This window comes from Platalea leucorodia (assembly GCF_965183815.1).
Source record: "Platalea leucorodia genome assembly, chromosome: 17".
Lineage (NCBI taxonomy): Eukaryota > Metazoa > Chordata > Aves > Pelecaniformes > Threskiornithidae > Platalea > Platalea leucorodia.
Window position 1 is genome coordinate 7342575 of NC_138839.1, and position 25625 is coordinate 7368199.

At 43.6% G+C, this 25625-nt stretch overlaps 1 protein-coding gene across 1 annotated transcript in view; it reads left to right on the top strand.

Moving 5' to 3' along the window:
- Positions 1-3457: 3457 nt before the first annotated feature.
- Positions 3458-25625, top strand: part of TMCO4 (transmembrane and coiled-coil domains 4) — a 40329-nt gene continuing 18161 nt past the window's right edge. The window contains exons 1-11 of the mRNA XM_082328826.1: positions 3458-3521; positions 6962-7146; positions 7573-7747; positions 12409-12436; positions 14410-14542; positions 18184-18281; positions 18975-19118; positions 19626-19745; positions 21805-21969; positions 22524-22660; positions 24164-24248. Of these exons, the coding sequence (XP_082184952.1) occupies positions 6968-7146; positions 7573-7747; positions 12409-12436; positions 14410-14542; positions 18184-18281; positions 18975-19118; positions 19626-19745; positions 21805-21969; positions 22524-22660; positions 24164-24248 (1264 nt within the window). The 5' untranslated portion in view covers positions 3458-3521; positions 6962-6967. The remainder of the gene's footprint in view (positions 3522-6961; positions 7147-7572; positions 7748-12408; positions 12437-14409; positions 14543-18183; positions 18282-18974; positions 19119-19625; positions 19746-21804; positions 21970-22523; positions 22661-24163; positions 24249-25625) is intronic.

The following is a 25625-nucleotide window of genomic DNA, read 5'->3' on the forward strand; positions in this document are numbered from 1 at the left end:
CAGGAAAAAAGCTTTCCAAGTGGGAAAAGGCAAGTAGTTTTAAACCCAAATACTGTATTATTCCAAATACAAAGATTGGAGCAGCTATGCAGCTGTACTGAAAATAATTTCAGAAACTCTTGCCAAGTCTTTCAGCTCACAGACAACTTTCCTGTCGAGTTCCCTTCACCAACACTAATGGGTGACTGGTACTGTAAAGGTTTGTAACAAATATATTAATATTGGCCTGAATGTAGCATGCATGAATGCATCAGAGTAAGCTAGAAGGGTTAAAGGAAAATCACATGCTAATTGCTACAAAACACTGATCCCATTCAAACGACCAAATAGCAAAGAAGAAATAGAGTGTCCTAAAGATAAGATGACAAAGATGAACTGGACTAGAGCCATAAAATAATCCCAATTAAAAAAAAAAAGAAAAAAAAAAGGTAAAACTTGGGGAATTTTGCCTAAAAGGGGAAGAAACCAAGCAAGATACCCAACACCACCAACTCCAGAAGGGTGTATAAGTTGCACCCAGTATTGGTTTGCCATCATCAGTCAAGAAACGTAATGAAGATTTTAGAGGCAGCGTCCCTTGTCCTCCGTATCACACACAACACAGCCTGGCCAGCCCGTGTGGGCTTGTCAGCACATGGGTGTGAACAAATGAAATCAGAGAACGAATGTGAACAGGAAAAATCAGTTTGTTACGTATCACCCTGCCCTTCCAAAAGGGTGCGTTCAATTTTATTACACTCATTTCTACAGTGTCGAAAAAATGGCCAACAGAAAAGGGCCTCCCTCAGGGCAGCGTACACCAGTGGGAAGGAAGCATGCATGCTGTGCGATGACCAGTGAGAGACTGGGTCTCTCAAAGAACCCCCATGGATCCATACAGTAAGATTAGCCACCGTGGAAGTCCAGGTTTCCACCCTTGCTGCTTTGAATCAGCACCTTCCAAGCCTGCATTCAGCAGTTCAACTGAAACGGTTCTTCAGCCGCTAGCAATCAGCTGATTCAGAGTTCATGGATGTTGGTGGGAGTCATTAGGCCCTAGAACCCGACATCTTTATAACAGCTGTTGATTCTCATCTGACAAGATAAGGCTTGATGACAATGTAAACCTTTGAAGCAGCAAGTAAGTTTATGGAGAAAAGGCCAACAAAACTGCATTCCTATTCTAAAGCGTACAGGATTTGCTTGTACTCAGTTTTAATTCATGCCAGTCTTTTTGGCAAGAAAGTTTCAGCTCCGAATTACCCTGCCCTGCTTGCCTTACCTACCTGGCTCCCAATTTCGGATCGTGATTAGGTAACACACTGTAGCCTGAAAGAGAGAGGTTCGTAATGAGAAATGGGCCCAGGCTGTAATATTCAGCCGTACCTGACAAACTGCATAAATACCTGAGAGCCATGATTTACAAAGACAGAATCCCATCGAGGCATTAAGAGCATAAGACCCAACAGCAGTATTTAAGGATTATAGTCTGTATAGACAGAATCCTGGACCAGAAACTTCAAAGGTGTTTTGTTTAACAATGCATGTACACAAGCCAGCTTTAATCAAAAAATATGCCTATCCTTTTGTCATGCTGAGCTCCCACTCTGCCCCTCTGCCACAGGGCCCTTCCCAAAGCCAAAACTTTCCCTATTCCAATCCCTTTCCAGGCTTCTCGTCAACAAACAGCACCACCATCGCCCACCGCAGTCACTAGTTACTTATGTAAGAGAGTGAGCCAGGTGCCTGAAAAATTTTGAGTGTAGGTGTTCTAAATTACTGTTAAATGTAGAAGTCTAACTACAGAACTTTAAATTATCCATAATTGTGCTGGCTTGGATTATTATTAAAATACATAATAAGATCCCAAGTTTACAACATCTGGTAAAACTCACTCCTAATTGTCATTCCACTCAACTTATGTTTTGGACCACTTTTAACAACTCTTCTACATTATCACACAGAGATAAACAGGCGAAAATAAACATGGAATAAATAACACATTTCACACTTCCACGTCGCTCAGATTCTGTACAAAGAGAACTTTAGGTCCTCAAACACAAAACTGTCAAATCTACAAGAAACTAATTTGCAAATCTTGGTCTGAGAGCACAGATTTGTGTCCAGGTGATTCCTTGCTTGTTGTGAACCATTTGCAACTTGTCCATTGTGTCGTGCAGTTACCTAAGTCACAGGTAAAGTAGATGATACCTTCTGCACCCTAACCGGGATCAGCAGAATTCGCCTTCTGAACTTCAGTGTCACGTTTAATGACTATATGATGATGCTTAAAATACCTATATGTAACATGAGTACTTGCATGAGTAAACCTGAGGGGGTCTAATATTAGTTGCAGGCAACCAGGACAAGATAGTTGGCCTAAATCAAAATCAGCTTTTAAACAGAACTGGTACCCGGATTTAAAAAAAAAAAAAAAAAAAAAAAAAAATTATAAATAAGTCCCACATAGCACATTTTAAAGCATAAACTGGTTACCCCAGCTACCAAGCAACCAAAACTAGTTTTGCTGTTGTGAGACACGATCATATAGAAAAATTGCCCTCCTTCCCCTGAAAAAAACGGATTTCTCCAAAAATTATTAGGCATTGGACTTGGGGTTCCAGCCTGAGATTGCTCTCAGAGCAAATGCATTTCTTAAAAACCCCAAAACACAACGCAGAAGCCTTATGCTCAGGTAGCTGAACTAACTCCAGAGCCTTAGGATTTCTGCAAGGCCAATTAACCACAATGGAGCAAAGGCTCCTGAGCCGGCTGTGCCAGTAACCCCGCTGCTGTCAGAAGCAACACGTACATGGCCCTCAGATTTGCCTGATGAGTGCACATATACACACACACACATATACGTCAGCTTCTGTTCATACGGCTTTGGGATCCTGTCCGGTAACACAGCAGAAAGCTTCCATGTTCCTCAGGGGAACCCTCAGAGACACCAACCTGTCCTGCATCAGAGGTGGCAAAGCAGCCTTGCTGCAGCAACCTGAGAGCAGCTTCACCAAATGCACATCGCTACCCCTCTCTGTAGCCCTCCCTCAGAGAGGGAGGCGTTCTGGCAGGGGAAGAAGGGCTTTAAAGGGAGCAAAAGGGCCGGTACCCACACAGACCCAGACTCCGAGCGAGGCACCAACGTGGCGGACAAGGCCCAAGATTGTGGATGAAGGTGGGCAGCGAGGAAAGAGCAGCTGTACCCATCTCGCGGTGGAGATGGACCTACCACCATCCCCACGGAGGGGCCGGGTAAGGGCCAGCCCGCTGCTGGCCGCCAGCCCTCGCCATCACCTGGGCCCAGCTCGCCTCCCCCCTACGCTCCGCAACCTACGCACCTCGCTACGCCAGTCGCGTAGTGAAGCGTAGAGAAGCAGGGCGGCCCAGAGCGGCCCGCCAGCCGTACGCAGATTACGTAGCGGCGGCGGGAAGGGCGGGCAGGGCCGGGCCGGGCAGGAAGGGGCGGGCGGGAGGCGGCGGAAGGGAGCGCGGCGGCTCCGCTGTGAGGCCGGGCCGGCGACAGCTGGGGTCCGGGCCGGGTGAGGCGGGGAGAGGGGCTGGGTACGGCTGGGGTGCAGCTCCGCGGGCCGGGGGGGCGAGCGGGCGGGAGCCTCTCCTCAGGCCGCTCCCTGAGGGGAAGGCTGTGGCGGCGTCCGCCCCGCTGCCGGGGGCTGGTTTCCTCTCCTCGGTGGTTGTCAAAAGCGCTACTTTCTGTAAAAAAAAAAAAAAAAAAAAAAAAAAAAAAAAAGCCTGTATTCTAGCAGCAGAGATTTCAAACACAAAGGACTTGCGATAAAAGTGAATATCGGCAGCTGTGGAGATGTCGGTCCTCGCAGCTTTCCCAGCTGAGGTGTTTCCTTCACGTTTTTCCCGCTCGTGGTTTCTCTGCTGGTCACGTCCCTCTGCCCACCTTCTGTGTGCTGACAGCGCTTCTGTCACTGCTGCCATCGGGATTAACCGGATCAAACGCGCTCAGTTTTGCAACTACTTCAGCTTTTAGCTTTTCCATGTCCCCGTCCCCTCAGTCGCTGTTTTACATTTAGCACGCATTTCTGCAGCAACCGTCTGTGTCGCATTCGCCTGTTTTTGCGGCAAGATGTGATTTTATCCGGGGCTGAATTAATTGCATTCCGTGTTCGTACTTTGTATCTATGGATTAAAAGCGAAGGCCGTGGTGCTCCCAGCATGTAAGCACATGTACGGCTCTGGAGCCTGGTGCAAGTCCCCAGGAAAACTCATCTGCCCAAATGGTTCTGCTCCGGTGTGCCTTGGTGAGGGACTTTTTGGCCAGCCCCATCTGAATAATTACCTACAGCTACTTCTCTGAAGTTGATGAGATGCCTCGTTAACTTTTGAGGGTCTCAGAGATTAATGTGTCAGCAATTTGGTCACTTTTGTCATAGTTCAGGACAAACATGATGCCAGCATCTCAGTAGTTCTTCCAGCAGTAGAGAGCACGCATGTATTGTACAGCTTTAGATCCACAAAAGGATTATCTTTCTGCTTTCCAAAGAGGATTTTGGGAACCGCTGTATAAAATACACCACCTCTCAAGGAAACAAAGGGCTTTGTATGAAAAGTGAGCGCTGGAAGTGATAAAAAATTTCTCTTTCAAGTGACAGTTCAGATTATGGCAATGCTATTGATCGCTGAATCACATTGTTCGAGACAGAGATGTGAATTCCAGTGCCACAAGCTGTAAATAACTTTCTGGATATATTTCTAGCTCTCAATTCCCTCATCTTGGCTTTAGTGGCAAAACTTCTTGGCCCAAGTTTTTACTAAATCGCATGTTGCCATTTTTTTATGCTGCGTGTCTGAAAATCCACTTTTTCCTAGATATTTATGAAGAAATAGGTATCTATGCTGAGGGATGCACATTGAGCGTACTGATCAGAGCATCTTCAGAGCAAAGTCTTTCAAAAACTTTCCCTGGGTGTTCCAGATGCTCAGCACTGTGAATTATTTTTTGCATAATGGCAATAAAGTTGCATGCAAGAAGCCACTATGGTGTCGCTCTATAATCGGTCACATCTTTTATGTTATTGGGAAAGAATGTTAAACAGTTGTACTGTTTCTGGATCCTTTTAGCTGCTTCACTTTTCATATGAGCTTGTGTTAACAAATCAATAAATCTATCACAGCAGGGAAGGGGATTTTATTTTTAATGCTGTCTCCCATAATAAGCTAATAAATCTGTGTCCAGAGGTGAGTAGACATGCCAAGTAATTGTAAAGTTATTGTAAATTAATTGTAAAGTAATTGTAAAGTTATTGAAACTTTAAGTGTTCGATTATTTCTGGGCAAACTGGTCTGTAAGTCTGGATGTTTTAGGAAGATCAGAGCCTAGCGTGTGATGTGAAGTGGATTTTGGGGGTCCAAGCGAGGGGTTTGGAGCTCCTGAGGTAATAAAACAATCTTGGGATTTCGTAAGAAAGTCCTGGGAAGCACGGAGGCACGTCTCATGCCACCTTCACTGCTGCAGTTCCTGCAATTCAAGCGTAAATGCTGCTGCGTGTTGAGGTTGGTACCGGAGCGGGCCCGCCGGGGCCGGGATCGATCCCAGGCGCCCGCTCTCGCCGGGGAAGCGTAACCTGGCCCTTCCCTTCTCTGGTTGTATGGAAAGAACAGGGTTTAGTTATTCCTGCGGACTTTGTGCTCCCATGTTGCTGGAATGTGATGTTTCCGTGGAAACGCACCGAGATGCCTTAGACCCATGGGTGGCATCAGGAGCTACGTGTTGCAGGGGGGCTGAGCTCGCCCAGGGAGAGGTGCGAGTTACGCTAACCATCGGCCCTTGACTGATGAATTTTCCTTGCATTTATACATCAGCAGTTAAATAGTGCAAGCCTTGAGAAATAGGAATCGCCTCGAATAAATTTCTGAGCGGGAAGGCAAGACAGACACCTTTCCTGGAAGACCAGGACAGACGGCATGCAGATAATAAAATCTCTTTAGAAAGAGCTGCTCCTGTGCTGCATTTCTTTCTTCTAGGACTCGAAAACTATCCCATAAATGGTGTCTGCATCCTCTGAGATTCAGTTGTGGCATCATGGGCTCCTAATTCCTATTTCGCCACTTTCCTTTCTACAGGGTTGAGAAGAAAGGAAACATTAAAATAGGAAGTATATAATGAAATAGGTGGTTTGGGCCACTTAGAAACTGATTGACTTTTGATGAAGTCAGTAGAAGTTTCAGGTGATGTAAGCGAGCTTTGGAGCAGATTGTTACCCACGTTGAATTGTGAAATGAGCTGTTGGCACGTCTGCCTGATTTCAGCCGTCTCGGTTAGCCGCCTGTATCATTGAGGGAGCTCCCGATGAGCAGCCGTAAGCTGTTCAGTTGGAAGCGTGCATGTCTGCGCTCTGAAAAAAATAATATTTAGGCTCAGCTGAAGGTCTGTGTGGCGCAGGGATCTTGTGTTTAGGGAAAAAGAAGCGGCAGGTTGTATAGAGGAGAGAATGTTACAAGCAAAGCATAGTGTGTCCATGGGACAGGTTAAAAGTCCGTCTCATCAGAGGCTGCAGCTCGACTCAACTTTCTCAATGCCGTCAGCAAAATAAGCAGAGGAGCAATCTGGGATGAGGATGAGAGAGGCAAATTATCCCCCAGGCAGCTGTACTGGGCCCTGCAGCAGGTGCAGAGCTTTTATTTTACATGTTATTTTTGCGGTAAACATGTGAATGATATGCCTGAACGGAGCCCAGCCTCTTTGTATCTTGAAGGCGACTTCTCCTTTTGCTGCGTGAAGTATTGTCGGCTTATTTTGTGCAAAACTTTTGAGAACTGGTGAACAGAAAATCTCCTGTTGTCTTCTTTGGTCACAGCACCATGCTGTGGGGGGATGCATAGGCTGGGCCTTGACAGACTTCACTTAATACCAACAGCAAGTGTGACAGTGAAAAAGCAAAGGCAATTCCTGGTTTCCAACTGTTTTTTTCTTTTTTTTCCTTCTGCTTTTTCCTCTTTGAACTTGCAGGTAAAAATGGCTGCAGAAGAGAAGTGGAAAGGCTGGGCTTCGAAACAGCACAGCGAGGCTGAACAGGCAGGTGAAAAAGAACCGTGTGTGCTTCTGGGCCAGCAGCTGGGTGAACCGGGAAGATTTGCTTACGCGGCGCTTTGTGGGATATCCCTAGCACGGCTGTTCCCTGAAAAAGAGCAAAGGTACTACACGGGGTCGCAAGGGGTGAGCAAGGGGGTGGCTTTTGGGTAGCAGCTCGGACGGAGCTGGTATCAGACTCTGGGGGGGGTCTTCTTAAGTTAGGGGAGTGGAAGATCCTTTTGACATTAGGTGTTTTCTTAATTGTACTGACTTTCTCTCTTAATCCTTTCAGACTTTTATACTTCAGCACAAATTGCATCCCTTAATACTGCAGACTTCAAAGCATGTATTAAAGAAAGGTCTGGCTTCATTCCGATTGCTTGCTTGTTTGTTTAGCCAGCTTGTGTAGCACCTCGCCTTCTGCTGACTTCTTACTGTGCTTTGATTTTTGTGTGAAGAGCGACAGACCAACATTTGAAAGCAGGGACCACTCAAAGTTTGCAAAAATCCCCAGTTATGGAGCCTTAACTGCTACTGTTGCCTTACAGCTCCTTCAGGACGGAATTCATTGAGGGCTTTGTGAAATGGCTGGACCTGCCCGAAGCTGTCTTACCTGCCATGACAGCATTTGCTAGCGGCTTAGGAGGTGAGGGCACAGAAACTTTTGCCCAGATTTTGCTGAAGGATCCCATCTTGAAAGAAAATCCAGGTGTCATTACCCAAGTAAGTTGATACGCTCCTCTTGCCCTTGTTTGCTTTTGCAAGAGAGATTTGTCGTACGTGTCTGTTTGCAACTGAAGTTCTGTTTGTACAGTCAAGGCAGTAAAATCAATATTTCTGATATGCATGTATTTCTGAGCAGCTGTACAGTCTCTCTATCCATTAACAGCTCGTGGAAGTGATGAACATGAGGCCTCGTTACTGTCTGATGAATTAACGTTTTGTGTCTTGATGCTTTTGCTCAACAGAACAGAGAACTGTCAGACTTTTTACTTTGACTGTATTATTGCAGTGGTTTTGATTCATATGTGCGTTCTACTGATTTTGGTGAAACACGGAGCCTGATAGGCCCGATTTTCATTTGTTTCAAAGCCCCTTCACTATACCTGTAGTACAAAACACCTCTACGTATATGCTCCACAAAATAGCACAATTTCCAGAGTCTTTTTCCCAGAGTCAGCTTTGGCTAGAAGGAAGTAAGTTATTGTGATTTTATTTTCTTTCGCTGAGAAAGTATTAGCGAGACTGGGACTACTCCAGCATGTTCTGATGTAAAAGCTGATGTAAAGATAAAAGAGGTGAGGTCTTTTGGTGGCGTTCACCTTTGCTGCAGAGTCTCAGCTGGGGAAGATATCTCCTCCAGCCTCACGTTAATGCTGTGTAGGGCGAAGAGCACGGTAGGCTGATGATGATGCCAGGCATAACGTGGCCACTGTCACCTCGCACCCTTCGCTGTGTGCTGCACACAAGGAAATAGCGAGGCATCCTGCGTGCAGACGGAACGCTGATATTGAGTAATAGTTATCACACACTCACCTTTAGCAATGGCCCGAGAGAACAGCAGATGCGAGAACAAGGCTGCGTAAGTAAAGATATGATAGGAGTGAACTTTCTTGGTCGTCATGACCAGCTCCCATTATCTCAGCCATCTTTCGTGTCTTCTAGTCAGTCCATAAAAGGCCTCAGAGGATCTGCTCCAAACACCCAAATGTTACAATGCCCAAAGTCCTATAACAGTTTAAATACAGTGACAGAGAATCTTCAGCTTAATTAATAAGTTAGGACAGATCTTCTAAAATAAGAGCAGCTGGTTTGATGTTATTTGCTCAAAATCAATAAAGCCACACTCAGTTCTTTCTGCATCTAGGTGGCTTGGTATTTCCCAGGTTGTTTCCCTCATTCTCGCTGCTTTGGGATGGATTCTCTAGAATTAGGCAGGTTTTCCTGCATTGCTGCTGAGCTTATTAAGGGTGAAATTTTGGTGAAATTTAACTTGTGCTTGCTCTGAGCTTATGCTGCATGAGGGCTCCTTGTGCTTTTACAAAAGTGGCTCTGGATCAGTGGGAGCGTGCGGTATTTTGCTGTAAGCCAGAGAACTGAGGCACTTATCACCTGGATTCAGGTGGAATACAGAAGCCGCAGATAACAACTCTTTGATTAGTTGAAAGCAAAGATCAGGAATAGCTATCAGTCTAATGCCACAACCTCAATACCTTATGCAGTCACATATATGGGCAAGGTGATTGATTTTGTCAAAGGAAAGATAGAATTAAAGACTTTTATAGAGCAAGGCAGCAGAGGCTTGCAGGGTGTCTTCAGGGAAGCATACTGGCGTGTGGGAAACGTCAGTGTGTCAAGCTGAGATCAGCTTTTTCCTTCTTACCTGAAAATAAACAAGCTACGGGACAAAGCTTTGTGAATTTTTGATATGTTGCTTTATGGTGCTCTTGCTTCTTTGTATTCGGCTGCTACTGATGCAACATTTACTGCTTATTTAACAAATACTTTAATTGCTCAGTATATGTTCAGCGGCAGGGTCCTGTCAGCACTAGTGCCTGCATTTTTGAATGCCCTCCATCTCAGCGGTGCTGAAGGGATGATACATGAGGTCAGGAGATTAGAGGTGAGCTCACCATTGATTCAAGGAAAATGTGAGGATTATGGATTTTTATCTTTCTTTGCATTCATTGCAGATGACTAATACAGGCAAATGTTGGTTAAGTGAATCCTTTAAGGACAGTAGTCATAATACACAGGCTGTGGGTGCAGTATGAGAAGGCAGTGCAACAAAACTGGTGAAGAACTGATGATAGGTGAGAAAATGTTGGAAGTTCTTATTGTGAATCATTTTTTTTTGCTCTGAACATACTTAGAATGCCCATTTTCCTGTGTTTCTCTACACACATCCACTGCGATGTGGATTGGATGCTCTCTGTTGTTGAGGAAATGGGTTTTGAACTTGGAGCAATTCATAAAAAGCTGGCAAAGACTCTGAATAAAGATCGCCTGCCTGCCTTTGTAAGCTTTCTCGATCATATGGGTGGTAGTCTTCTGCATAGAGTTCACAGGGAGATTCAAAACACCAACTTCAAAGTAAGACTGAAGTATAATAACTGCTGCTTAGAGGAGGAAAACAAACTACTTATGAACTAATCTAATCAATGCTGATTGGATACCAGATGACTGCACAGCAGTACATGCAAAGCCTAAACCAATTAGGAATACTTGGGAGTGCTAATTGGCACAGATGCAATAAAAACTGTAGTTCCAGATTATCTACTAATTACCTGTATCCATCCCTCAGCTTTTGAAACACATGTATATAAATGCTTCGGCCGGATTTTTAAAAGAGATTATTTGATATTAAGTGCCACAGATGATACTGGGCATATCGTACAGGAGCTGAGTCAAGACCCACTGCTCCCTTTGTGATTCACAGGCAGAATTTATTGCCTACAAACGGGCTCTGCACAAACCACAAGCCTGTTGGAAAATTACGGCTACAAGGTCACAAGCTTCACCTTATTCTAGACTTCAGGCTCTTTGCTTGGTCACCTTTCTGCTTGGAACTCCCAGCCCTGGACCTTCTGCTGGGCTTTGACACCTCCACGCCAACCCTTCCTCACAAAACTGCAGCCAGGGAGGAGGTGATGGTGCCCCTGTGTCTAATACTCGGGTAGTTACAGTACTCGGGCTCTGGGAAACCCGAGTTACATTCCTCCCTCTGCCTGTGGGGATTAATGTTTCCAGTTCCCACATCCCACCAACCAGCCTGGGGAACAGTCTGCAGTGTGTGTGCGTGCACAGAATACTAATCGTGGCCGGACCTAAAAAGAAGCCTTTTTTTTCTGCAACATGGTGATTGGGGCAACAGAGGAGACCTGATTCAGTGACTAACTTAAATGAAAAGGGTTATTCACACACTGGAGATAGCAAACCAGGACCTGCCTTTTCTTGGGTGAGTGCTCTGGCCGTTGGGAGGGAGGATGAAGGAGCACTGATGACTGCTTTGTGCAGAGCCCAGCCCGACAGATACCTTCTGGAAATCCTTATCCCATTAGGATTTGCAGGACAGGCAAGCAAAAGAAGGCTTCTCTGTGGATGGGAACAGCCACCCAGATATTCAGCAGTAGAGGGGTGTGTGTGAAAACATTAGGCAGCAGTGGAGTGATGGTTTTGGGGCTGTACCTTGTGAAAAAGCACCCATAGGTGGGAGTTCAGCTGCCCTAATCCTTTCGTTTCCCTAGCCCTATGCAAAAGCTCTCTCCTCCTTTATGACATAGCAGATGCTTCTCATGTTAAAATGATATTCAGAGTCCGGGCACTTACTTTTGCCTGGAGAATATCTACAGTTTGCCCCTCTTCTAGTAGGAGTTGGTTAAGGATGGCTTGTTCTCCCTTCTACACTTCTCATGCAGTAGGGAAAAGATTAGAGACATTTTTACGATACAAATTTTGCTTAAGAGCTTACGGGACTAATAATCATAAAATCTTTGGCAGCATCCTACATCTTTGCTGCATTTTTTGTGTTCCCAAAGGGCTGAAGGATTCCCTGTAACATTCAGCTGTGCTTTATTTGTGTGTAGGAGAGGGAGGAGCTAGACTGAGCTAATGCTTAGTGTTATAGTTACATAAAGAACTTAAAATTTATCCAGTGACAATAAAAGAGGAGAACACAGTAGTAAAAACACTGGCCTCTTTTTTCATGGATTTGTCCATAGAAACCATCTATTGGATTGATCTGTTTCTCGGATTTTTTATGATGAAGAGCCAACACAGAAGTCAAGTCCCTCAATCTTGACAGATGGCCATAAATTCTGAGTTTTCTATTTTTGAGTACTTAATCCAAAAGAACTTCATGCCAGTTCAGCCTTCCTGCCTAGAGTTATGAATTCCCAGAATGCCAAAGAAAATAGGGGCCACTAGTCCATTAGAGTAGCATTCAAACCTGTTACTCATGTTGAAAATATGAGTATATATGACTATATAATGAGCAGAAGGCATTAGAGCGGTAGGAGGATTAGAGCCCTGTTTCTCCAAACTTGGAAGTACGGTGTAATCGTGGTGCTTTCAATTGCAACAGGATTGCTAATAACAAAAAATATAGGATGCTTCAGCATATACCAAGCAGGCACTGCCCTCCCATCCTGCACTTATCTACTTCTGTCCAGCCATTTGTACCTGCATATGGAGAATTTTGTACTGGAAACATCTGGCTTTGCTCTGTGCTGCCCTACTGAATCGTAGCTTGCTGGCTTCCCGTCTTTATGAACTGACATGCTGCAGTAATTAAATCATAGTCCAGTGGGTTTTCATGCCTCCATTTTGAGACCTCTGGGCACACGTCAGCAGTTTTAACTTGAATATACTTTTTTTCTTTTTAGGATCTTCTATCCTTCTCTCTTAGAGATGGTAAGTTTACCTAGCACTTGTTCTTTTTAACAGTAATGTAGATGAGTTTATATCTGATACTTTAAAATGCTCCAAAAGCTCAAGGTACCATCCTGTTTGATCTTAGCTTCCTTTATAGCAAAAGCAGCACACTTTTTCCCTGTGTCCCCTACAGAAAAAGCAACTAGTATATAAGGAATGATTAATAATACCTGTTAAAAATTGAACAATTGTTCACCTCCTTACCTTCACAGGCTGTGCGTTGGCATGCAAATGTATGTGGTGGTAGAAAAGTTCTGAACTTAAATACCTGGAGTGAGGTGGTTTTTCTCCAGTGTTTCTAGGGGAGCAGGCGACTTCTTCCTTTAGGAAGGCAGTAAAGCTGTTATGAAAATCCCAGCCTAGCAAATTTTCTGCAGATCGCTTGTTGCCTAAAAAGAAAAAAAAATATTCAGGGAATAAATTCCAGAGTGGCCTGTGAAGCCTATTATAAATAAATGGGATTTTACTCGAATATTATATTACGCGTAAAACAATTTTCTGGTTTACAATCCATAACATGGATTAGTCTGATAAAATTAATGAAGTATAGACTGCCTGCTGAACAAAATGTTCATTTCTAAAAGAAGCCTGTTTTATATCATTACTTGCATTTTTTAAATCTCTACGTTTTAACATGTTCTCACAGGAAACGTTGTTGCTGATTAGCCTGTTTCACTGCAGAACAAAGTACCATTTTTGTTCTTCCTTTATTTTTAATGGAAAATTGACAAGTCAGTTATTGCAAAACTGCTTATTTTTCTAAGCTGGAATTTAAAAGAAATATATTTTCAAGCCTCGCTGACTTACTGCCAAGCTGGCTAAGTAAAAAGCTAAGAATTGTGTATTAGCAGACAGGAAGCAAGGAGGCTACTCATGAAAACACCTGCTTGGGCTTGCAAGACGTGGCACGTATCAGGGATGAAGTGAAGATAAATACTATCCTTATTTCTCAGCTAAGCACAGATCTTAAAAGTGGCGTCATTAAAGCCTCCCGAAGTAGTCTGGTATCTTGGTAATGATGGTAATAAATAAATAAACTTAATAGATTGCGAAATGCCATATTTGATCTACGTGCAGCGGGTATCAGAAACATACTTTGTAGTTGGGTCTTGCTGGTATCTTCACCCACCCCTAGAAAAGCAATTGCATTTTTCATCCCAGAACGCACGAAGAACCCTTTACAAAAGCCTACTATCAGCAAGCAGCAGGTGCTACTGAGAGAAACACATTAAAAAAGCAAGAGCTGGCACAAATAATTTAAAACCTATTACATTTAAAATGTCCTTTCTTAGAGAACACCTGCTTGTAAGCCCAGGAGTAATCATTATTCTTATTGCGCGTTGTCGGAGTGCACTGTCCACTCCCGCATCTCCAGCGGTGAAGTAGAAATGCAAACAACTGTCAGTGACGCCGCTAGCTGAGCCAGTGTGTCGTTTTGAACTCCAGAGTCCCTCTTGTTGCCAACAAGATGAATCGAATCTAAAGGTTTTGTATGGAGGTGCGTTTTTACAAGATACCGTATCTTGCATTGGTGCATAGTTGAGGTGTACTGTGTCATGATACCCAATATTTGGTATTTCCAGTTAGGACTGGTCTCGCAGCAGCATTTCTCTTTTGAGAAGAAAGATGCAGCCTATCCAGAGCCAAAAGGCCTCTATCGCAGAGGATGAAGACCAAAGGATTTGAGATCCTTTTTCTGCCATAGAGGCAATTACCTGGTGAAGTGACTCTAGTCACAGGATGAGGTTTGCAGGGATGAAGGATTTTCCATTTATCGCTTTCTTCTCTAGATACTAGGACTTGTCTTCAAATACACAGAAAACGAAGAAGGCCTGAGAGAAGGAGCTATGCTTGTTTGTAAGACGGTCCTTTAGCACAGTTCAGCGCACCACTCGCTGTTTAATCTGGTGCGATGCAGACTGATTGACTTCCTGCGCTTCCCTCTGTTTAAGGGTACTACGATGCTCGAGCCAGGGTGTTGATCTGCCACATCACCTGGCTGCTGAGAATCCCTTTGGAGGAGCTGGAAGTCTTGGAGGAATCTCTGCTTGAGAGCCTGAAGGAACAAAAAGAGGAAGAGTCAGAGTAAGAGCATTTGGGTTGACTATGGGATGAAAAAACACTGCCGCTGCTTGAAAGCTTAACAGTAATTGCTTGTGCCTAAGTCCAGTCTCTGATAGTTCCCCCCATGGCTCTTAGCATAATCGTTTATGGCTTGATTATGGTTGCAGAGCCCTCACAGCACTTTGGCTGCACTGAGAAGCAGGAAAGCTCAGCATTCTTAAAATCAGAGCTGAGACCCAACCTTGCAAGCTGGTAAAGGCTACTCCGCACTGAACTGCCTCATTTCCTCATTCCAGTTGCCTCTCCTAGACTGTAGATTATGCTTAAATACATCACAAAGATCTTGAGTCTCTTGGCCCAATATTCTTCAGATAGAACTGCCTCTTGCAGAATGAAGTTCCTATAAATTTCAGGATTAGATCCTCAGCTGCTCATCTTCTATGGATGTGTCCTTCTCTGTGCCTGCTTAGGAGACAGCTGTCTAACTCCTACTGAAGGTAGATTTCTGAGGGCAACAGTCTGCATCTTTAGATACTTACAGACCTGACTCCTAATTCTGTGTTACTAATATAAGATTAATTCTCTTAATCACCACTTCTTAGATGTGAAACAGCTAAAAAGTTGGTATCTATAAGAAATGTAGTATTTTTATATTCCACTTCCAGGCAGGAATTGTGTGAAGGTTTAGCAATATGCAAGGCAGTAAAAAAGGCCGTAGGGGACTTTCAAGGAACCATTTAATACTTTTATCAGTCAACTCAGCAAACAGGTTATGAGATTAACCTGAGTGCTAATAAAGGCTTTAATCAACGTCCTTGAGACAATACAGTCCAGACGTTACCGTGGGGTCCAGCACGTGATGGGTATCTTTCAGTTATAGCTTTATTTAAATAAAGCTTAACTTTATAGTGCACTGTAAAAAGGGAAAGTCAAAATAATCTCAAAGCTCATGGACTGCTGAACAGGACGCCATTTGGCATGCAGGAGCAAGGGCTGGTTTTGCTGTGGCTTGTGGAAACAAACTCAATCCTGGGCCTTTAGTGCAGGAAAACGCTGATGCCGAGGGGGGGGTGTCCTTGCAAAGATGATGCTCCAATACCTCATTCTGTGTCAACTGGACTGTGGCTCTTGAAATGGGCTGTAGCGCAACCCAAAAAGATCGCGGTGTGTCTGATAATGGCAAGAGCGACTGGAGAATTATGCTGCATACTTAGAAGCGTGGCTTTCAAACACTGCAGCTGGCCCAGTGGGTTCTGTGCATACCTGGTGTGGTGAAAGCCACGGATTTCAATCTTGTTCTTTGCTCAAGTTGCAGCCATGGAAATAAGTACCTATTAGATAAAAGGAAAAAAAATCTTGATGATGAGAGCAATGCAAGACTGCACTGCAAACACATTCGTTAGTGCAGTGCTAAAATGAGCACAAGGCTGAGATTTGTGGGGAATCGATGACCCTTTGTTTGTTTTAAAGTTAGGAGTCAATGGGGAAAGGAAGCAGAATATAAACCTGTCACCGCTTTGACCTCACAGACTTTTGGGGCAGGGAATACATTAATATCTGCTTAGGATGCTTCCAGCTTTGACCGTCCACTGCAAGAGGTTTTGGAACGGTAACAACCAAACAGGGTTTTGGCAGCTTCCGCATAGGCGTTTTTTACCGATATTTGTTAACAGAAGGTTTTGCTCCTGCCTTTGCTGCTGTGGGTGTTGGCCTGTGGCCCAGAACGTGCAAGGTTAAACGTACACTCACCTACAGAACAATGCTCCAAATGCTTAAATCCATATTACTAACACCAAACATGTTCTGACTTGCGGGTGTGAACCTCTCTTTTGTACCTGGTTCTGTAAGAAACTAGAAAACATGACGTCAATTGCTCGATAACGTGTACTCCTGCCACTTTCATCATTGGAAAATGACCTGTAATTCCACCTATAAAATCTCTCTGAACATAATTTGTGGTTCAGGCAAGAAGCTGTATATCCAAGATCACCGAGGGCAGAGAAGTACCAGAAGAGGCAGTTAATTATCATAGTGGAAAAAAAGCAGTCTGGTAATCAAGGGATAATTGTAATGCAAAAGCTATTAGGAAAGCAACAGTCAAAAGTGGTTGCTAGCAGCTACGGAAGGAAAGCAACGACAGGTAAAACTTCTCATGGCAGTAGTTTTACTTACTGCATCTTCAGGCAGGCTTTAGCTGCAGGCTATCTTTCTACCCACATAACTCAAATTGCTCATTATTGCAACTAAAGCCAGTTAGCTGTATTTCAGCTCCCTCGATGTCAGTATTTTCAGCCCGAGACAACAGCACATTAACTATAAAAGCTGATGAACCACTACGTAGAACAGAAATTGCTGGATATTGCCAACTTAGGTATTAAGTCAGACTGCAGCACTTGTTTAAAGAATTCCAGGAGCAATCTTTTTCCAGGCATTCAGATTGGTGACTGCATGCACAAACTAGGGCATATCCAAATACCGCTTTGACCGTGGGGTTGTAGAAAGGGAACGTGGTTATACAGAAATTGCTGAAGAGGTAGCCGTTGCAGGCAGCACTGCTGTTCTCTGCAGACAGCTACGTTTGCTGCTGCAGCAGGTAATGCACGCTGTTTCTTCGGAGGATCTCTGCGGAGACAAAGTCTCCGTGCCATGCGAGTCAGTGGGAGTTCTGCCATTGACTTCAGTGACGCAGGGATTTCACCCACTGTGCTTCATTCTCCTCCTGCTGTGTTTTACAAAGCTGCATATTGTTTGGGACTCGTCTAAAATGGTCTTTATCAAAATTACAGTGTGCTTAGGGGGTTCCAGGAAGGATTAGGCAATTATATGGATAATGAAAATCCACAATTAGGCTAGGATTAAGACGGAAAATATCCAAGTTTGGAAGCAAGATAAATTCTCATGTTTCAAGGCCCAGATTAACTGCTGCGTAAGCAGGCTAGAAGGAACCTTCCTCTGTAAACAACTTACTCCAGTATCCTCTGTTTCTCGCACTTTCCTCTGAAGTGGAAAGTATTTCTTGTAAGAGAGAAACCAAAGACAGTGGAGAGAGGCCAAAAGTTGTGCGTAATAAGTGATATTCATTCCTTTTAGGTTTATTTACCTGTTTCTGATAAGCTTGTTAAAATCTAGCTTAAATGCACACAGACAAATGAACTAATGACTGTGTTTAATACGTATTATATTATTATATTGTGATGTGCAATTAGAAAGCAGCTCAATATAAACGCTGTTGTTGGAAAATAGTTTAATTCTAACTCTTTGTTTGTTATCACAAATTACCCCTATTCCCTTTTGTTTCAAACACTTTTCCCTGTTTCCCCTTGGCTTGCTTGTGTTTTTTAAGACACATAGGCAGTATACAGTTATTGAAATGCTTTTGACTTTTTGTTTCTTTTTTTACAAGCTTCAGCCCTATTAGGAAGGGTTTTCCAAGTAAGTAACATCTGTTGGTTTTGTCAGCAATTAAATTGTTTCAATTTAAATCTGTGGCTTTATGTCCATGCTCATAAATCTGAGTGTGTTGTCACAGTCCACACCTGCATGTTACTTTTTACTGTTCCCAGTAGGGGAATTACACTGAGGAGAACAAAAGCAGATTCTGATGCAGCACTGTTATCCGTCAGGCTTTTCCGTCAGCTTTTGTGCTTCTAATCCCCCCACAGAACTGCAGAAATATCAAGAAAAAAGAAGGAAAGAAGAAAAAAGCTGAAGAGATACCTGCTGATCAGTTTGGCAACCGTTGGGGGCGGAACAGTGATTGGTGAGGCTGCCCTAGGCATTTTAGAGACTTGCTCTTGAGTTGCATGCACAGCACTAGGGGCAGAGGGAGGGGTGTCTGAATTACACATTCAGCAGCAGAAGCCCCTGTACCTTCTAGCCCAAGCTCTAATTTTAAAGCGTTCACTGCTTTTCTTTGCCAGGCTGAAGGTAATAGGTCACTTCAGATACCAAAAAAACACCCCGAACAAAAAAAAACCCAAACAACAAAGGAAACCCCAAATCCAAGAAAAGTATTTTCAGCCACGTGAAAGTAAAACTAAAGAATTAGCTGGAAAAGTTATTCCTGTGTAGCTTCACTGGCTGGGGGAAGTATTAAACTGAGGTCGTCACCCTTAAAAAATGTTTTCTCCTCTTTTGCTCTTGTGTTATAAGAGGATCAGATCTTCAACTTTAAATTCAAAATAGTGTGAGAATAGATCAATGTTCCCTAAGCAAAGAGGGCATAGCTCACCCCAGCGTACCACACATTCTTTCTCTGACTTTTAAATTATTCTTAATTTTTACTGAAGTCAGTCAAAGAATCTGTGCAGAGGTTCAGGGCCTGGGGAAGGCAAAAAAGACCATCATTTGTCCTCTTTCAGTAGCATTAGCAGTACTCACACAGCGCAGGAAAATGACTGCCTGGTTTTTGTAAGTGATAATAGTGTGGTGATATCACTTGTTGCATCTTCAGGCTTGACAGGGGGCCTTGCTGCCCCTCTGGTTGCTGCGGGAGCTGCTACTATCATCGGAAGTGCTGGAGCAGCTGCTTTAGGCTCGACTGCTGGAATTGCTGTCATGGCATCACTTTTCGGAGCGGCTGGAGCTGGCCTTACTGGTAAGAGAGTGACCGCACATTTCTCAGCTACTGAAGCACAGGATCATGTCTGCAAATCCAGAGCTAATGACTTAACTGAGCTCTGCAGAGCAAGGGAAGCAACTTGAGGTGTAATTTTACAACTGTGAAATTTTTATTTCAATGCTGATTAAGATACTGCATAGCCGCTGATGACCAAGTAGGAAAAGAATACTTGGTATGTAGGAAGGTAATGAAGGAAATGAAAGCTTGCTGTTTCGAGTTAGAAAGATGCTGCCATGGAGAGCAGTGGCTGCTGTCAGCAGCAAAAAAACCTTCTGCTGGGATTCCCTTAGATCACACAAGCTCAGAAGGGTCATGTTGGCTCCATACCAAGCTCTAAGTAATGCATGGACTGGCCGAGGGTTTTGGAAAGTAAAAAACCCGATCCAAATTACCCAAGTAATTTCTTACGAACTTCTACTGTTAGCAGAGTCTGTCCGTGCTGTGTGATTTCCGAGACTCATGTTTCTGCCTTGCTGTGTGTAGGATACAAGATGAAGAAGCGTGTGGGAGCCATAGAAGAGTTTGAATTCCTCCCACTTACCGAAGGAAAGCAGCTTCATATCACCATAGCAATTACTGGATGGCTGTGCACTGGCAAATATGGTAAGAACAAGATAAGGAAACTGAGAGGAGCCTGGAGAGCCGTGTCTGTGTTCCACTCCGAGCAGTGTTTGTGCTCTCATAGCACCATGTCTTCCCCACGCTTGCACGGCCTGGTAACTAAAACAGATCGACTCTCAACATAAGGCTTTGTAACCCAATCTGCAATCCCAATCAAAACAGAGGAAAGAGAGAGGGCAGTAAATTGGTAGTGATAGTAGGATTGGTAGTAGTCATAGCAGGATCGTTTCTGTTAATAAACGCTGTATGGTTTTGCTAGGAAAGGTCTGTTTGGGGTGGATAATTTCCAGCACTAGTATAAAGTGTCTCACCTACCTCTGAGACCTTATGTTTATCCTCCAGCAATTAACAGAAAATAGTGTCTTTTTTCTTTCTTGGTACCTGCCAGCTAATGAGGTTTATTGGCAAGAAAGTTCTGTCAAGTAAATCCTGTTAAGCACAGCACTCAAGAGGTGAACTTACAGGCAGCAACCTTGAAAGGTCTGTAGTGTTTTATTTTCCAGTATAGCTTGTCATACAAAATACGTCAACTGTCTGCTGATGTGTTCAGCAACCTGACTGAATAGTTGCCAGTTTATTCGGAAGCATCGTAATTAACGCTGGGCATCATTAATGCAGAAGGATGTCTATCCTGTTGCTTGTTAGGTTGCAGCTTGCTGTCAGAGTAAGGTTATTGTCACTTTGCAGTACTGTGCTTTGGCTTTTCTCATTGTCTGCTTGCCAGGGGTCCAAATCCTTGGGGTCGGAGGGCTCCCAGGCACTGTTACAAAGACAAGTGTGTCCCTTCAGGAACCTTTTTGTGTCTGTTTGCCCTTAAAAGGGAGTTACAAATGACACGCATTCTTCTTCCATAACTAGCAGTCTGCTATAACGTTTAAAAAAGCAAAACCAGAATTGTCATCCATTTTCTTCCTTACAGCTGCGTCTGTCTATTTACACACTTGCATGACTTCTTAAAACAGAAGGACTGAAGGCAGGTTTTTAATGGAATTCGCTACCTTGCGACTTTTGAGCTCCCACTAGCTGCCTATCTGTACCTTCCCAAACCTGACAGTATATTGTGGTGCGATTTGGCCTGAGGCTCTCTCGTACCACTTTGGTCAGCAGCTGCCTCGACCTGCCCTGCACTGTTCGGGGAAGGAACAGCGTGGGAAGGATTTTAGTTAGTTAAAATGAAAATTCTGCTCTGCCCTTTAGAGTTCATCTGCCATTAATAGCGTTGCCAGGCCCCTCCTGGCCACTTAGGACAAGCTACACTACAAACAGGAGAGAGAATATGGCTTAAAAATTGTTCTTTCAGCCAAAAATTAGGCTTGCACAGTGTAGATTATCCATTATCTCTCAAACGCCCAGGCACTGCTTTTGATTAGCACCTGGAGGGAAAAAATTAAACTGAAGTGGCTAACTAGGCTAGATGGCGAGGTAAAAATAATTGCCATCGGGATCTGCAAATGCAGATTCCTTGTTTTCAGACAGAGCCATTACTGCAAACCTTGCCCATCTAACTGAAGTGCTGGGAAGATGCTCTGTGACAGATTTTGACAAAATCTTACGTATTTTCTGTGCTTCTGGTCCCATTGAAGTCAGTCCGTGCAGCCATTCAGCACTTGATCTTTCTCAGGACAGGCCCTCCTTTGGTCTGTATGAGAGGACAGAGCTGCAGGACTTGGCCCGATGTCTGATGATAAGAGGAATGTCCTTAACACCTGACATAATTAGTGTTAATGTCCGTCTGTCTTGGCAGTCTCTGAGGCAATTGAATGGGTCATGACTTCTGAGCCTGTCCACACTGAAAACTCTTTACCAAGGCAGCTAAAGCTGCACGGTTACTTACAAAGCCCAAATTTATTGTAAAACAATGGAAATATGGAGTCTAAATCTCACAGTAGTTTTAAATATGATTCCTTGTTACCACAGTATATTAGTATATTCCAGTGTCCTGCTGGTTCTTTTCTGATTCTCTGTTGGACTCGTCTTGCCAGGAGTCAGCTGTTGTTGCGTTTTCTCTGAACATGAATTCCATCTTTGCCCCCTCTCTCAGGGAGCTTCACAGCGCCATGGAGCAGCATGTTGCAATCGAGTGAGCAGTATTGCCTGGCCTGGGAATCCAAGTACTTGATGGAGCTTGGCAATGCCTTAGATTCCCTGCTGAATGGTTTTGTGAACATGATGGCTCAAGAAGCCCTAAAATTCACTGTCTTGTCAGGTAAGAACCGAAATTGTATCAGATCTGCTTGAGAGGCTCTTGTGCAGTATCACTGTTGGTGTCTGTTTAAAGGAGCTTTCCTAAACGAGGAAGATTTCTGAGAGGGCATCTCCCTTGGCAGTACTGGCACTGCCCTGCAGAAGTGGCCTGAGAACCTTCTCTGCCACACCTGTAATTTAGATTTGCTTTCCTGGATTGCTGTGCCTCTGTGTCATTGACTCATTCTTTTAAAATTACAGCTGGAAACACCTTCCTTCACGGTTGACTGTTTATTTCTGTGTTATTACACTGTTTTACTGCTATACATAAACCGTTCAAACATGTAGGTTACGTTCATGTATAGCGTCTGTTTGCCTCCATATCAGAACATCAGATTCTTTCTTATCTCTAGTTTAGCAAAACATTTCTCAGATCAGCTCTTGAGAAAGAAGAACTGGAAATGACAAAGATCCTAGGTTTAGCTTTTAACTTCAGTGACCCATCTTGCTTTTGATGTTTCCTAAGAGCAGCCCAGATTTGTGACTGTGCCGTGCCGTTTGCTTTGTGTGTTGCAGGTATTGTGACGGCCTTGACTTGGCCAGCTTCGCTCTTAACTGTTGCCAGTGTCATTGACAACCCCTGGGGAGTGTGTCTCCATCGGTCTGCTGAAGTAGGCAAACACCTAGCCCATATCCTGCTCAGTCGACAGCAGGTAATTGGCTAGAAATTATCCAGGAATAACGTCTGGAAGGGATTTGGCTCACGGAGGTTAAGTTTTATAGTCATGCTAGTTACCTATCAAGTGGTATCTTTCCAAGGAGAAGAAGCTGAATAATAAACTGAAAAATTACAAAGTTATGCATGAAGGTGACCAGCATGTATCTGGTTCGTTGAGGACAAATGGGAAGTCCCAAGTGAATCAGAGAATTCCTGCTAAGATTTGTTCCATTCAACCTAAAGCTTTTCTAAATTAAGGAGATCCAGGTCATAAATGACAAGTGGCTTGACCATGTCACAAAACAGCCAGGCCAACTCACCTGGTGGAAATTTGAGAACAGAAAGTAAAGATAGGTGAAAAGGAAAAGAGAATACAGAGTGGTAAAAATATTCACTGATAATTAAGAGACGCTAGCAAAACAACGTAAGAGAAGACTGTGCAGCAGCAGATGCACCGTGAGCCATGTTTTTGCCTACAGAGAAGCGGAATGGGCTGGTACCTGAAAGAAGTGACAGAAGTTATTAAGCCTCCCTGAGGAGGCTTGCAAAAGGTGCTTCTGCCCCCCCAAAGCCTGCCATTTTTTGCTGGGCTATCACTGGCATGGAGAGGGGCTGTTTTCTGCTGGCCACGTGTTCGTCTCACAGGTACATTAGTCCGGTACCTGTTACAGAGGAGCTCCATGGAGCCGTGGCCCCAGAGCTGCGTGTCATAAATAACAATGTGAAACAGCAGAGTAGAAACAAACTTGATTTCTCATAAAAATACAATCCCAGGAAAGGCAATAAACTTGATTTCATACAAGCCCTTTGTTTTGCTTGGGGGCTTACTGCCTTTTAAGCGCTCGCTATTGTGAAAACACACATTCCAATGTGCTGGAGCGTCTAAAACTAGTTAGCGCGATGTCTAGGGAGTCCATGGCACACCTGCGCCCTGGTTAATACAAAGGCCATTTTTCATTGCTGTTGAGATTAGGCTCCCTTTGATCTTATAGAAAATCTTGTTAGGCTATTCAGAATAAAAGCTTACCCCATGTCATTTTTTATAACAGCCACACAGTGCTGCTGCCATTCAGTCTTAAGTCTAGAAGTGGTCAATATTTTTGTATTACAGCCTCTTCTGTTTATTGAAATATTTCTAGGAAAATTTTGTTTGTGAATTAGGCTTTCGTTTGGAAATTTCAAAACAATGACAGTGAATGTTTTGTTTCTGTTTGAAACATCTACTTTGTTGTAACTTCTGATCATTGGATTCTTTCAACTGATTTTCTGAGTATCAAAAAATACAAAATACTCAGGTATGCAGAATTCTGAATGTTGAACTGTGCATAATTTTAAGGACACATAATCCCTTTGAAATCAATTAAATTGCTCGAATGTTTAAAAATCATGAACAAGTGTCAGTGCTTTGCATATCATGGTCTGGGGATCCTATGGCCAATCTCTCTTTCTAGGTCTAGAACAGTATTTGACGGCGTTTCCTCCTTTCCTTCTTTCTTAGGGCAAGCGACCTGTCACACTGATTGGCTTCAGTCTGGGTGCAAGAGTCATTTACTTCTGCCTGCAGGAAATGGCTAAAGAAAAAGGTAAAATTCACCTTCTAACCTTTTTCTCCTTTATTTTCCTTACTGCTGGTAGGGAAGTTTTTCTTCCAAGAGGAAGAGTTCTTCTGGAACAGGACTTGGGTCATTTAGGATAGGACAGAAACCTAATAAAATGGTTTTGAAATGCATTTGGAGCCAAATTCTGCTGTCATTTCCACCAGTCCAGTGGATTAAATCCGCTGTCTTCACTCGAGGTGCTCCAGTGTGTCAGTTTGGTCTCCAGTCTGTAAACAACAACTTGACATTTTGTGACATTCGACTGCTAGATCAGTCTGTGAGCTGCCCACGCGCCGCTGTGATCCTGGCAGAGGATGCTTTGCCTTTATTGGAAGCTCTCTGTAGCTATTGTATCTGATTCCCTGAGTCCTCCCTTCCATTTAAGTCACTGAAATGCCACTGTCATCTGCTATTTTCATGGTAATTTTTCCCCAAAGTCAAGTATAAAACCATCTGTCAATTTATTACCCGTTGTGGTTCTGTTTATTAATAGATTCTATTTTTAATTTAGAAAAAGAATAAAATCATTATGATCAGTTGATGTAAATTGCATCTTGGAGTTGAGTCAGTAGTGAGTGTGTGCGTGCAGCCTGCCTTCCCCCCTACGTAGCTCATTTAATTCATTAACACTTTAGCCTCACAAAGAGTCGCTAACAAATAAGGAGCTTTATAAAGGAAAATGTTTGATAAAGTCCAAGAAGGTGGGAATAGAGTCAAGTGAGGACGGAGGAGGTCAGCATCTTTTCTGTTGACAGCTGTGTACCAGAACTTCACCTCTGTTTTAAGATGGAAGTCCTCAAATACAGGAATTCTGTTCTCAAAATAAATCTAATCAAATCCAGAATGATCTTAATGGAGTTATACTGAAGCCAGAACCCAGATCCTAATCTGGCCCTAGATCTACTCTTTTTGTGTCCTAAGAATGCCAGGGGCTGAGATATTTTCAGGCTTTTATTTAATGTTCTGCAGTCTCTCACTGGAATAACACGGGACTGTAGCTAAGTAATACGTGAAAGGAAATCATTAGGGGTCTTTAAGGTTGGCTGCCATTCTAAAGAAATCTAAGCATCGTAATTATGTATCATAGCAGCTCCCCACTGTACACTAATTTTTCAGTTCCTTAATTGAATTACGAAAGCTAAGCTGTTTGCGAGATGAAAAGCAGCATGTTTAGCGCAGATTGCCAAGGCGTTCTTCACATGCACATTCCAGTACAAGCCACAGAAGGAATGGAGCTGGGACCTGGAACATCTGAGACTTATTTGGGTTTGGACTTGGATGTCTCACACAAAAGAAATACAAGGCTTAGGCATGCAGGCCTTTTGTATCCAGATGGCAGTGGCATTTCTGAGGACAAATAGC